At 50.5% G+C, this 13290-nt stretch overlaps 1 protein-coding gene and 1 pseudogene across 1 annotated transcript; both read left to right on the forward strand.

The window, feature by feature from the left end:
- The first annotated feature begins 1794 nt into the window (after positions 1-1794).
- On the forward strand, positions 1795-2681 carry LOC105867417 (actin-related protein 2/3 complex subunit 1A pseudogene; annotated as a pseudogene).
- Positions 2682-3931: 1250 nt separating this feature from the next.
- On the forward strand, positions 3932-6673 carry LOC105867418 (glutathione S-transferase P). Its single transcript, XM_012757399.3, has 7 exons — positions 3932-4010; positions 4227-4262; positions 4559-4665; positions 4766-4853; positions 5148-5251; positions 6129-6236; positions 6407-6673. Coding segments are annotated over exons 1-7 (633 nt in total). The 5' UTR covers positions 3932-4009; the 3' UTR covers positions 6596-6673.
- Positions 6674-13290: the final 6617 nt, after the last annotated feature.

Below are 13290 nucleotides of genomic sequence, written 5' to 3' on the forward strand. Positions count from 1 at the left end.
AAAGAAAAGCTGTAAGGATCAGAAGGGAGGAGATGAAAGTCTCATTATTTGCAGATCACGTGATCATTTGTCTAGAAGGGCCACTGGCATCAGCAGAATAACCATCGGTTGGAAGCAAGATCAGCAACATTACTGGATACAAACCTACGAAACCAATAGTATCTCTAGCACTTCTCTATATCTCCAAGATCCAACTAAAAGAAGATATTAACATTATTCACAGCACCAAGATACAGAGTCTCTAGAACATATAAGAAGAAGCTGGGCATGGTGGCACGCACCTGTAACCCCAGCTACTCAGGAGGCTGAGGCAGGAGGATCACTTGAGCCCAGGAGTTTGAGGCTGCCATGAGCTGTGAGGACACCACTGCACTCCAGCCTGGGTGACAGAGTAAGACCCTGTCTCTAAAAAATTAAATAAATAAAGAGGTTATGTAAGACCTCTTGGTAGAAAAGTTAAAGACTAGAGAAGAGGATGAGGATAAAGAGGGAGATATACTGCCGCGTAGGGTATCACGCAGGGTAGGGATTGTAAAGATGTGCATGCCCTCCAAACAAATCTCTCAATGTAACACGATCCTAACCAAAATCCCAGTTAGATTTTCTCAAGAAATGAATAAAGATCCACAAATAAGAAAATGTCAGGGGGAAAAAAAAAGGCTGGAGGGTGTGCTTTTTCCCTACCAGATTTATAAAGCCACAGTAATAAACAGCTGTGGTACTGGCCCAAGAACAGACAGACAGTCACTGAATGGCAGAGGACAGAGAACCAGCAGACCGGTCACCTACGGGAACCTAGCGTGGGACGAATCACATGCCCTGTAGATGGTGCTGCAGAAGACAGCTCTTTGCTCAGAGGAAAATAAAACTGGATTCCTACCCAACAGCACGTGCAAGAGTGGCCTCTAAACGGATTAATGTAAACGTGAAGATAAAAAGACAAAGTGAATATTAATAGAAGACAACATAGGAGAATGTCGCCGTGATCCAGTGCAGTAATAAAAGGCTTATAAATGAAGTTTCAAAAGCACAAAACAGCCGGGCGCGGTGGCTCACGCCTGTAATCCTAGCTCTCTGGGGGCCGAGGCGGGCGGATTGCTCAAGGTCAGGAGTTCAAAACCAGCCTGAGCAAGAGCGAGACCCCGTCTCTACTATAAATAGAAATTAATTGGCCAACTGATATGTATATAAAAAAAAAAAATTAGCCGGGCATGGTGGCGCATGCCTGTAGTCCCAGCTACTTGGGAGGCTGAGGCAGAAGGATCGCTCGAGCCCAGGAGTTTGAGGTTGCTGTGAGCGAGGCTGACGGCACTCACTCTAGCCTGGACAACAAAGTGAGACTCTGTCTCAAAAAAAAAAAAAAAAAAAAAAAGCACAAAACATAAGCACCAACCCCCCCCTACAGAAACAAACAAACAAACAACAACAAAAAAAAACTTGATGGTTTCAACTACACTAAAATTAAGGAGCTTTATTTAATGAAAGACACTCTGGCCCTCCACCTGCGCCCGCAGAGCCTGTTCGCATGGACTGACCCAAGTCTGCGAATTCTCCGCTCTGATCCTGCCCAGACTGCCCCCACCCCAGCTTTCTGTTCTTTGAAAACACTAAGAATAATGTCCCTGCATCAGTTTTTACTAGAGCCAGTCACCTGTCGTGCCTGCAACAGGGATGGCACTCCCATTGCCCTGAGCCCCAGCAGGCACGAGGTGCGCATCTGTAAGAGAAGGGCCGGTGGGCGGGAGCTCGTGAACCCAAGGAGCACCTCGGACACAGCACAGGTGTTGATGGGCTCCCAAGGGCGACCGCATCGTCCCTTGTAGGGCGGACCGCAACGCCTGTGTCTGGAAGCCAACTCTGGTGATCCCGAGAGTTAATCTCGCAGCCACTTTTGTGAAGTGGTCCCGCCGGAGGACAAACTTGCTGTGGGAAGTGGAGCACGCTCACTTCTGTGACTTCGAGTCCAGAAAGGACTGGTGGGTAAGCAAGCACATTAAAAAGCCCGTTGGCCCCCAGTCCTCAGCTTGGACTGGCATCCCGAGGGTGCTCTGCGGGCAGCAGGATCATGTGACTTCGAATGCAGAGTGTTTTCTGCCTGCATTAGAGGAGTGTCGGTGAAAAGCCAGCCAGGACGCCCGGGGCAGCAAGATGCCTCTTGGCCAGCTGATGTCAGAGTTTGGGGACAGGGTCACGGACGACTGGGGCCCATGGGGTCAGCTTCTCCGCCGGTGGGAGCCGCCCGGCCTGGGCCAGTCACGACGGCACGAATCTGTCGCTGATGCCTCAGAAGGTGTGCAGGTCTCGACTCTGAAAACACAGTTCCTGTCCCTCCTGAGTGTGTCCCTTGTCTCGGAGAACAGCAGGTGGCTGCTGGCCAGGACTGCTGCCCGGCGCTGTTCAACCACGAAGGGCACGGCTGCTTGACCTTTGTCTCCAAGGTGAGACTTCCCAACACGGAGCACTGGGTGCACCACGACAGGAGGGCCGCGGCCCAGGACCGCAAGGCAGTGTTGGAGACGCCGCCCCGGAATGGCTCCACTCAGGTGTCCGTTCACGAGGCGGGCAAACGAGACTGTGGAGAACTTGGCACTGCTGGCATCCATGGCGCTACGGCAATTTGGGATTTGGGGACCTTGAAGAGTCTTGTATCCAGAGCCTCCGGACACCGTGAAGCAGAGTGAGCCTCTGCCGTCCAGCACGGCACACGGTGGCAGCTCGGCCAGTGGACGGAGCCGAGAGCCAGCCCCAAGGAAACACTGCAAACACGTGCCGTGCAAATACCTCATGGTTTTGCTCGAGCATAAAACTGGTGAAAGTATTGGGTTTTTAAAAGCAGCAGTGACTTTTTTTGTTTGTTTTTTTGGCTATTTCATTCCATTCTTGACCAAAGCTTTCCTTTAAGTCGTTTATTATGGAAAAGTGTCACACTACCCTAAAGGAAAGGGTGAGGGAGATATGCAAATTGTCCACTAGAAAATTAAATTAAAATACTCAAAAAAACAATACACTTTGGGCAAAGTTAAGAGAGAGTTGACAGACTGACTAGGAGAAGGTGATTGTAACGTTAAAGCCAAGAAGAAATTAGTGTCTAGAACAAACGAAGATCTCCTGCAGATCAACAGAAAGGAGACAGCACAGCCAAAGAAAATGGTCCAAGGATAACAGACAATTTCCAGAAGTGGAAAAGAAAATCCAAGGAGCACTGGAAGAGACGATCAAAATCCTTAGCAGTGCGAGGTGGAGGGGACATGGGGCCAGAGAGAGTCCCACGGCAGCAGGAGCCTGGGTGGGCTGGTGCAGACCTTCCGGAGGGCCGCCTGGCTCCGTTTTTTTTTTGTTTTTTGTTTTTTTTGCAAGCCCAGCGATGCAGCAGTTGCACTAAGGGCACGCAGCCCAGCAAACTCACCACCTGCAGGAAGTGCCAGCGGAGTGTGAAGATAAAGGGAACACGTAAGCACACGCATACAAATAAGACGGGGACCCACCCTGCCCCACCAGAGATAATAATGGACCAGGAGCCAGGAGCACACTAATGTCCCCCCCCCATAAGCACCTGCAGGCCAGCACACCAGGAAGAGTGGCCCCGACCCCCTGTGACTGCGCTGTGGGAGGAGAGAGGGACCTGACAAGTTTCCACGACCGCGGAAACATCCACGGGCCGCAGGGCGCAGGAATGGAACCGGGGGTGGAGAAGTGGGGCCGCCCCGCACACCCCAGCGCTAGCAGGAGGCTGAGTCGCTGGTCCGACCCGGTCAGAGCGGGAGAGGTGAGAAGGGCGTGGAGACCGGTGGGGCAGTGGCAGCAGGTGTGTGGGGGACAGCGGCCGTGGGCAGCCGCTCACCTTCGATAGCCCAGACCCAGGCCCCAGCCTGCAAAGCTGGGCCAGGACGCGGGGAGGTCGGGCGGCGGCGGTGGCCGTGACTCAGCACCGGGGGCGGAGCGGGGCGGGACCACCCCTATAAGGCGCGGGCCGCGGGCCTGCGCCACAGCGCGCCGCCTGCGTCTCACCAGTGAGTCCGCGCGGCCCGGCCCGCGTCCCCACACCACCCCCGAGCCGGGACGGGGGTCCCAGGGGGGCCCTGGACGTCCCCGGGGCCAAGCTAGAGGCGCGCAGGGGGCCGGGAGCGCCGGAGCGGGGAGGGGACCCGGGGCAGGGCGGGCGGTGCGCCCTGGGCCTGGCCGCGATGCGCCCCGCAGGCGCTAACAGGCTGCCGTTTGCCCCGCAGTGCCGCCCTACACCATCGTCTACTTCCCCGTTCGAGGTAGGAGCCTGAGCCTGGGAGGAAGGGGAGGCAGCGGCGGGGGCTGCAGCCCACGGCCCCTCACCCACCCCGGGGAGACCCCAGCCCCGCAGCCCTCCTTCCTGTGGCGGCAAGCCCAGGCCTCCTTCCCTGTGGTCAGCTCTTCGACCACGTCCCATCCCTTCCCAGTATTTTCTTAAATCTTCCGGTGGAGTCTGTTCCCAAGTCCCCTCCGCCCCCTCCTGACCCCTCCTCAGGGCGCTGTGAGGCCGGGTCTCTCCCCAGTCCCCACGCCCTGTGCTGTCCCCCCACATCAGGGCGCTGCGAGGCCCTGCGCATGCTACTGGCGGACCAGGGCCAGAGCTGGAAGGAGGAGGTGGTGACCGGGGAGACCTGGCAGCAGGGCTCACTCAAGGCCTCCTGTGTGAGTGACCACGCCCGGGCAGGGGGCGGGGCCTGGGGGGCAGGACTGGGGTGGGGGCAGCCAAGCTCAGTGCCCCTCATGGAGCCGTGCCTCCCTCCAGCTGTACGGGCAGCTCCCCAAGTTCCAGGATGGAGACTTCACCCTGTACCAGTCCAACGCCATGCTGCGTCACCTGGGGCGCTCCTTCGGTGAGTCCTGAGGCCTCAGGTGGCCAGGGCAGGGGTGGGTGGGCATCTGCCCTCTGAGCCCCTTCTGTTTAGGTCGAGCTGCCGCGCGGCCCTCTGCAGTTGGGGAAGCAGAGACGCGCAGCCCTGGCCCTGTGCCAGGCTCCTCTCGCCAGCTCTGAGCACCTACTGTGTGTCCGGCTGGACCCTCCCCCAGGCTGTGGCCCACAGCCAGCCACGTGGCCTGGGGGGGGGGATCAGCCCGTGGTCGCGTGTGGATCAGGCGCCTGGTCACGCTGTCTGCTCCCCTGACCCCAGGGCTCTATGGGAAGGACCAGCGGGAGGCAGCCCTGGTGGACGTGGTGAACGACGGCGTGGAGGACCTGCGCTGCAAATACGTCAGCCTCATCTACACCAACTACGTGAGCGCAGGGCGCTGGGGTGAAGGAAGGAAGGGGCCTCTAGTGCCCGCGCCCCAGCCGCACGTGGCTCTGGCTGACCCCTCCCTCCTCAGGGTGCTGGGGCTGCAGCTGGCTCTGTGCTGGGGCCAGGGGCTGTTGTGGACAAGGCAGTACTGTCACCCTCACTGCCTGGGGGCAATGGCGGGAGGGTGCAAGGACAGAGACACCAGGCAGAGGTGGTTTCTTTTTGCCTGGGCTGGGGGGGCTTCCTGGAGCAGCTGTAGGAGCGGGAGGATCTATAGCCAGTTTCTGCAAGGAGGTGCTGGCACTTTCAGAGGAACAAAATATATGCAGACACAGACAGAGCACATGTGAGGACCTGGGACCAGTTTAGTGGATGCAGCGTGTGCCCGTGTGCGTGCCTGCGTTCGAGGTGTGCGTGCCTGCGGTCGGGGTGTGTGTGTGTGCACGTGTGCATGTGTGTAGATGGAGATGGGGGAACAGCTGGCCCAGGTCCTGAAGGCCTTGAACCCACTGGTTTGGAGTCTCCTGAGGGCAGTGGGGCACAGAGGAGTCTACACAGGGCTCTGTCCGAATGTGAGGAGGTCTAGGAGGATCCTCCCGGGAACCCAGCTCTGAGGCTTTTGCAGGAATCTCGTAAGAGATCCTGGCAGGGGCAGGAAGGCGGAATGGAGTGGAAAAGAATTAGCAGCTGAAGTGAAAGGATTTGGGACTAGCCTGGTGCGGGGGTGAGCAGAGGGGTGTTTGGGGCTCCAGTCTCTGGCCCAGTGGGTCACCAGTGGGTTCACCAGTGGCCAGCAGAAGGAGGGTGCCTCGGGGCAGGCAGGGGCAGGGGCTGGGGCGAGGAGGAAGATGCACACTGGTGTCTCTCCGACAGGAGGCGGGCAAGGATGACTATGTGAAGGCGCTGCCGGGGCAGCTGAAGCCTTTTGAGACCCTGCTGTCCCAGAACCAGGGAGGCCAGGCCTTTATTGTGGGCAACCAGGTGAGCATCTGGTCCTGTCCTGCCCTGTCCTCACCACCCTCTTACAGATGGCCATTCATTCAGCAAAGTGGGGCAGACCTGGAGGCTGGCCTCAAGCTCCTTGCCCCTATTCCCCCTCCCCGCCTCCAGCCTCCTCCCACCGGCTAAGTCCCCTGTCCCCTGCCTTGCAGATCTCCTTTGCTGACTACAACCTGCTGGATCTGTTGCTGATCCATGAAGTCCTGGCCCCCGGCTGCCTGAAAGCATTTCCCCTGCTATCAGCCTATGTGGCGCGCCTCAGCGCCCGGCCCAAGCTCAAGGCCTTCCTGGCCTCCCCTGAGCACGTGAACCGCCCCATCAACGGCAACGGGAAGCAGTGAGGGCCTGCGGGACCTTCCGGGGAGGCAGAGCCTGCTTGCCTGCCTTTCCCCAGGACCAATAAAATTTCTAAGAGAACAGCTGTGCTGTGAGCACTGTGTTTCCTGGGAAGGGGCTCTGGGACCCTCCACTGGCAGGAAGGCAGGAAGGCAGGGCAGAGGGCTGGGAACCTTAGGTCCCGAAGCACAATCAGAGTGGCTTGCGGGAACCCTCAGTCCCATCCGTGTTTGCTGAACCTCAGAAACAGGAAGAGGAAAAAAATAAAACCAGGAAGAGAATTAACTTTGGTCACTGTCCTCTGGAGGACCCCAGAGGGAGAAAAGGCTTACATATAAACATGTTCTCTAGGCTGGGTGCAGTGGCTCACGCCTGTAATCCTAGCACTCTGGGAGGCCGAGGCAGAAGGATCGCTCGATGTCAGGAGTTCGAAACCAGCCTGAGCAAGAGCAAGACCCCATCTCTACTATAAATACAAATAAATTAATTGACCAACTAAAAATATATAGAGAAAAAATTAGCCAGGCATGGTGGCTCATGCTTGTAGTCCCAGCTACTCAAGAGGCTGAGGCAGGAGGATTGCTTGAGCCCAGGAGTTTGAGGTTGCTGTGAGCTAGGCTGACGCCATGGCACTCACTCTAGCCTGGGCAACAGAGACTCTGTCTCAATAATAATAAACAGCAGGTGCCTGCCACAGTGGCTCACTCCAGGACAGCAGGAGCTGAGGGGTTCTGGAATGAGGAGGGGCATGAGAGGAGCTCCCTGTCCTGGGACTTTGGCGGATGAGCTGGGTAGCTCTGAGCAGCCCGGGCTGGGTCGGCGGGAGGGTGTGGGCTGTCCTGGCTTTCTGCGGACTAGTGGAGGTTGGTGAATGCCAGCTGGCATGCAACCAACACCAGTTTATCAGGGTTCTCCAGAGAAGCAACACCAGTAAGACATTGTAGGGGAAGCAAAATGTTCCCTCTGTCCCTTTAAGGTTTTCTGGCTGGGACTGGGAATTAACTTAAGACAGATTAGCAGGAGAAAGCATTCAGATATATTTAATACAGGTTTCGCATGGCATGGGAGCCCGCATGAGGATTAAGGCCCAAAGATGCAGTTAGAGTTGAACACTCATATACTGAGTTGGACAAAGTGGTAAATTGTGAAAATATGACGAGGCTAACGGGCGTGGGCTAGGGCAGTTAATCAGGTAGAGAAGCAAGTGACTAGGTTAGCTTAATAAGGTTTGTTTGTACAGATTTCCCACCTGTGATAAGAATGAGACTTTCCTTCTGGCATAGGGAGGAGCATCTCTCACATGGGAATTTCATCCCTTGCTCTTAAGAAGAAGGAAGGTCAGAGCGACCTTGCACCTGCTGTTTTCCAAGTGTCTTTCTCTCTTGAAGTCACTATGCCAGGGTGGCATATCTTGGGGTGGCCTGTCCAGAACCTCTTCATGTGCCCCCATCTGAAACTTCCTTAAAGGTTCCACAAATTAAAAGCTGAGTTGGTGTCTGTGGAGAAGAATTGGTTTAGCAACTGAGCGGCAAGAGATCTGCAAAGGGAGAGAAGAAAATAGGTTAGAATGGGAAGAATAAACAAAACAAAATTCAGCACATTTCCCCGTTTCCATAAACCAACCTCCTGTCCCTGGGAATAGGTGCAATAAAAAGGCTGAGACTCGTTTATCTTATCTGATGGAGAGTGTTTACCTTGTTCTTTAAACGGTACAGATTAGGCGCTTTTTGCCCCGAGCGCTTTGTGCGGAAGCATGTTCTTCACTGATGCTCTCAGAAGCTCCTCCCCGTTGGGCAGTGTCCAGGGCATGGCGATTTTGGGGTACAACAGACACTGAATTACTAACTTCTTATTGGAGTGCTTCCTATGTTTGCATAATGATGTTGAACCCTTGTTCTATTACTATGGAAAGATTTAAGATTGCCTTTTTATAAGTTTCAAATGCTGGCGAAAGGGATCTCCATACTGAAAAGAACTTAGTGCACTAGGGAATGAGTTTTGTGGGAGTCGGGGCAGAGCCAGTTATGTTTTAGTTCTTTAACCATCCCCTGGCCACACATGTCCCATCGATGGGAGATAAGTGCAAGCCAAAAGATAAAAAAAAAGGGGGGCCACAGGTAGTCCATTTGGGCCCAGTATTTAAGCTGTCTGAGAATTGTTTGGCACCCTTTTGTATCCGTTTGTCTTTTTCAGATTATGGGGCATCTGCCTGATAATCAGTAATATCAGTCACAGATAAAGACAGATTGACAAATTGTGCAGGCAAAAAAGAGTCGTTTTCGGCTGCATATTTTGCAGTCATCTCAGTACTATCATTCCCTAGAGCTATAGCATCAGTGTTTTTAGTACAGGCCGCTCAGGAAACCACAGTAATTTTTCTAAGGAGGTGAATAGCCTGTGTCTCAGTCCATTTTGTGTGGCTATAACAGAATACCTGAAATCGGGTAATTTAAAAAGAACAGAAATTTATTTCTTACTGTTCTGGAAGCTGCAAAGTCCAAGATCAAGGCACCAGAAGGTTCAGCCTCTGGACTCAGGATAGCATCTTGTCACTGTGTCCTCCAGATAAGAACATGGCGTTCTCACATGGCAGAAGAGCAGAAGCAAGTGAACCCACCCCAGCAAGCCCTTTTCATAGTGGCATTAATCCAGCCATGAGGGTGGAGCCCTCACAACCTGAACATCTCCCATTAGGCCACACTTCCCAACATTGTTGCAATGGGGATTAAGTTTCCAAGGCATGAACTTTGGGGGACACATTCAGACCATAGCAGCCTGCAATAAGGCAGCAATTACCATGTTTCCCCGAAAATAAGCCCTACCCATAAAATAAGCCCTAGCAGGATTTCTAAGCATTTGTGCAATATAAGCCCTACCCCAAAAATAAGACCTAGTGATGGGCGTGGCTACGCAGCGCATCTGCACAACCCATGCATTTCATCACAGGGCGGTAAAGAAGACGAGCAGCCCTTCTCATCTGCCCCATGAGAGCTCTACTGCTCAACATGAGAGATTGGGGCCGATGGTTCTGAAGGAAATAGAGTCGCAAGAAATTCAGAATGGAATTTAGGGTTTGGAGAGTGATGATGATGTTCCAGAAGAAGACGACTTAACTATATTTGAATAAATGTAGATTGTTGTACAGTACTTAAAAAAAAAAAACACACATCCCCTGAAAATAAGCCCTGTGGTGTCTTGTTGAGGAAAAATAAATATAAGACCCTGTTTTTATTTTGAGGGAAACACGGTATATGCCCATTGGCCATAGGAGTGGCAGCAGAGGTTAAGAATTCATGGGATTTCCAGATTATGCCAACAGCATGGCAGACTCCAACAGCATATCTGGTCAGTGTGAACAGTGACAGTTTTTCCTTTTGCCAGCATGCAAGCTCCTGTAAGAGTTATGAGAGCAGCAGCTTGGGCTGACTGTATAGTGGGCGGAGATTATGCCTCAAGTGTTTCATGTTGGGAAAATATGGCATAGGCCAGTTATTATGTTGCCCTGGAAATCTAATCTACAGGAGCTGTCAGGGAATGTAAGTAGGTCTGGGTTGTTTAAGGGGGTTTCTAAAAGGTCCTCTAGTGACGCTGAGACCATTTCTATAGCTGCAAGCAATCATGGAAGGCAGCGTGGCTCTGCGTCATCCGGAAGGGCAGTAGAGTGGTGGGATGTTAAGTGTTACGATGACGAAAGATGATGGAGGGAATGGTTAATGAGGCCCGTTCATAGGCGGTCTGTCACCATGTAGACAGGTGCTGTGCCTCATGAACTTGTAAGACAGCAGATGCAGCATGAGGAATTATTTCGAAACTCTAACTGGGAGGCCATTAGACTGGGGTGGCTCTGGCACTTTAAATCCCTGTGTAAACAGTAAAATGAAACTAGAAACTGTATCAGTCAGAAACTGCCAACTAACCTCTAACTTAAGATTTTCCACTCCAACCAATCAAAATTGCTTTCCTTGTATTGCTTTTGTGAACACATTATAAAAGTTTCACCTCTTACCCTTCTAAGAGAAGTGCTAGCCACCTATGGGGTGGTGCTGCGCCAATCTGTGTATCACCGAATGCTCAAATAAACTCTTTAAGAAATAGGCCGGGCGTGGTGGCTCACCCCTGTACTCCTAGCATTCTGGGAGGCCGAGGTGGGCAGATCGTTTGAGCTCAGGAATTCGAGACCAGCCAGAGAAAGAGTGAGACCCTGTCTCTACTAATAAAATAGAAAGAAATTAGCTAGACAACTATAAAGTATATACATATAAAAAAAAATTAGCCAGGCATGGTGGCACATGCCTATAGTCCCAGCTACTCAGGAGGCTGAGGCAGGAGGATCGCTTGAACCCAGGAGTTTGATGTTGCTGTGAGCTAGGCTGACACCATTACACTCTAGCCTGGGCAACAGAGTTAAGACTCTGTCTCAAAAAAAAGAAAGAAAGAAAGAAAGAAATATACTTAAATTTACGTTTTAACAGATCTGGTGTCAGAAGTGGGACCCAAAGGAGCCCCTACCCCCCATTGATGACCCCTGGAAGCAATGAGCAAATAGGCATAGGTACCCAACCAAGCCCCTTGCACTCTGTTTGTCACTGCACCTTTAAAGGTCATCACTGGTAACTCCCCTCCAAGAAAAGAAAGTAATTTTTGTCCTAAAGTAGAGTGACCGATTCTTCCACAATGGGAAAGAGAAAGAATATAAGACAACTACATAGATATAAAAAGATTATAAAAGATTTGTGAAAAACAAATTTTGAAAAGGAATTTCCTATGTGATCAAGCTGGCTAAGATTGGATGGGTTCATTTGTAAAATTGTATTAATATTAGCTTTAGTGGTACACTAATACAAAACTGTAATTTGATCTTCTCTGTTGAAGTGGTAAAGTTTTGTTAAAGTATGGTTCTGATAATGTGAAGACTTTTCTTCACCCTTTTAAGTGATCTTCTTAAGGGGAATAAAAGAGATTCAGTATTTTATCAAGGTAATTTCTTGTGCTTTATGTCATTTTTTATTAGGTCTTTTGATTATTTAAGAAAAGTGATCCTTCCAGGGTGTTTTTTTTTAAAACAACTATGTAACTTTTCTGGTTTTGGCTTTAGTGGTTTCATAATGACTGGTTATCCTGATTAATCAAGTGCTTTAAACCTTTCATAATGGCCAGGCGCGGTGGCTCACGCCTGTAATCCTAGCTCTCTGGGAGGCTGAGGCGGGCGGATTGCTCGAGGTTAGGAGTTCAAAACTAGCCTGAGCAAGAGTGAGACCCCCGTCTCTACTATAAATAGAAAGAAATTAATTAGCCAACTAATATATATAGAAAAAATTAGCCAGGCATGGTGGCACATGCCTGTAGTCCCAGCTAGTTGGGAGGCTGAGGCAGCAGGATCGCTTGAGCCGAGTAGTTTGAGGTTGCTGTGAGCTAGGCTGACGCCACGGCACTCACTCTAGCCTGGGCAACAAAGCGAGACTCTGTCTCAAAATAAATAAATAAATAAACCTTTCATATTTTTGACAAACTTCCTAAAATTCAAATTCTAGATTAAATAAATCTTTTGATCTCAAATTAAGTTTGGAATGTTTCATAGAGCTCCTGGAACATCTAAAAGGATTTACAAAAAGAGAGATATTAAACTAATTGGGCTTGTTTGATACGTTAAATTATATGGAAATCGTTATTAACTAAGAAATGATGTTTAACTTTCTATGACTTAGATTTATTTATATATAGATGTGATATTAATATGTGTTCAGGTTTTTATCCATGGCTGTTCTAAGTCTTGTCATCCACAGACAGTTATTGTTTTACTTTGATACTTCTCCTAAAGTATTTGCTTCTGCAAGAAAATTCACAGAAAGGACTCTGACAATTATAGATTTCTGATAACTTTCAGATTATATCCTTGGACAGGGTAAGAATTTCCAAAACTCTGATGAAGAAACTGGTGGCTTTGTAAAACTGCTACCCCATGATGAAGCAGAATAAGAATTAGTTACATAGGACTAAAATAACTGATGAAGATAACATTTTCATGAGATTTTATCTGAAAATTTTCTGGTTTTTTTATTTCAGTGTTATTTTTTCCAGATCTAAGGAAACCTTTTCTTTTTTCTCTTAAGCTGTCTATACCTTACATCAACATGGTAACAGGGCCAGGCACAGTGGCTCACGCCTGCAATCCTAGCACTCTGGGAGGCTGAGGCGGGCAGATTGCTCAAGGTCAGGAGTTCAAAACCAGCCTGAGCAAGAGCGAGACCCCATCTCTACTCTAAATAGAAAGAAATTAATTGGCCAACTAATATATATAGAAAAAATAAGCCGAGCATGGTGGCACATGCCTGTAGTCCCAGCTACTCGGGAGGCTGAGGCAGGAGGATCGCTTGAGCCCAGGAGTTTAAGGTTGCTGTGAGCTAGGCTGATGCCACAGCACTCACTGTAGCCTGGGCAACAAAACAAGACTCTGTTTCAAAAAAAAAAAAAAAAGATGGTAACATATACTTTTACAAACAGAATTGAAACATTTAACGTTTTCTTCCTACCTGATCCCTCCACATATCAGAAACTATTAGTGACTATTTTTTTCTTTTCAGGTCAATATAATTATCTGCATGAGTTCAATAAAAATAAGTTCTTTTTATAAAAGAACACAAATGAAACTACTGGATATATGACCAAGTCGTTCACTGGGCTGTCATATTAGAGAATGAAC

The sequence above is a fragment of the Microcebus murinus genome, chromosome 4 (assembly GCF_040939455.1).
Source record: "Microcebus murinus isolate Inina chromosome 4, M.murinus_Inina_mat1.0, whole genome shotgun sequence".
Lineage (NCBI taxonomy): Eukaryota > Metazoa > Chordata > Mammalia > Primates > Cheirogaleidae > Microcebus > Microcebus murinus.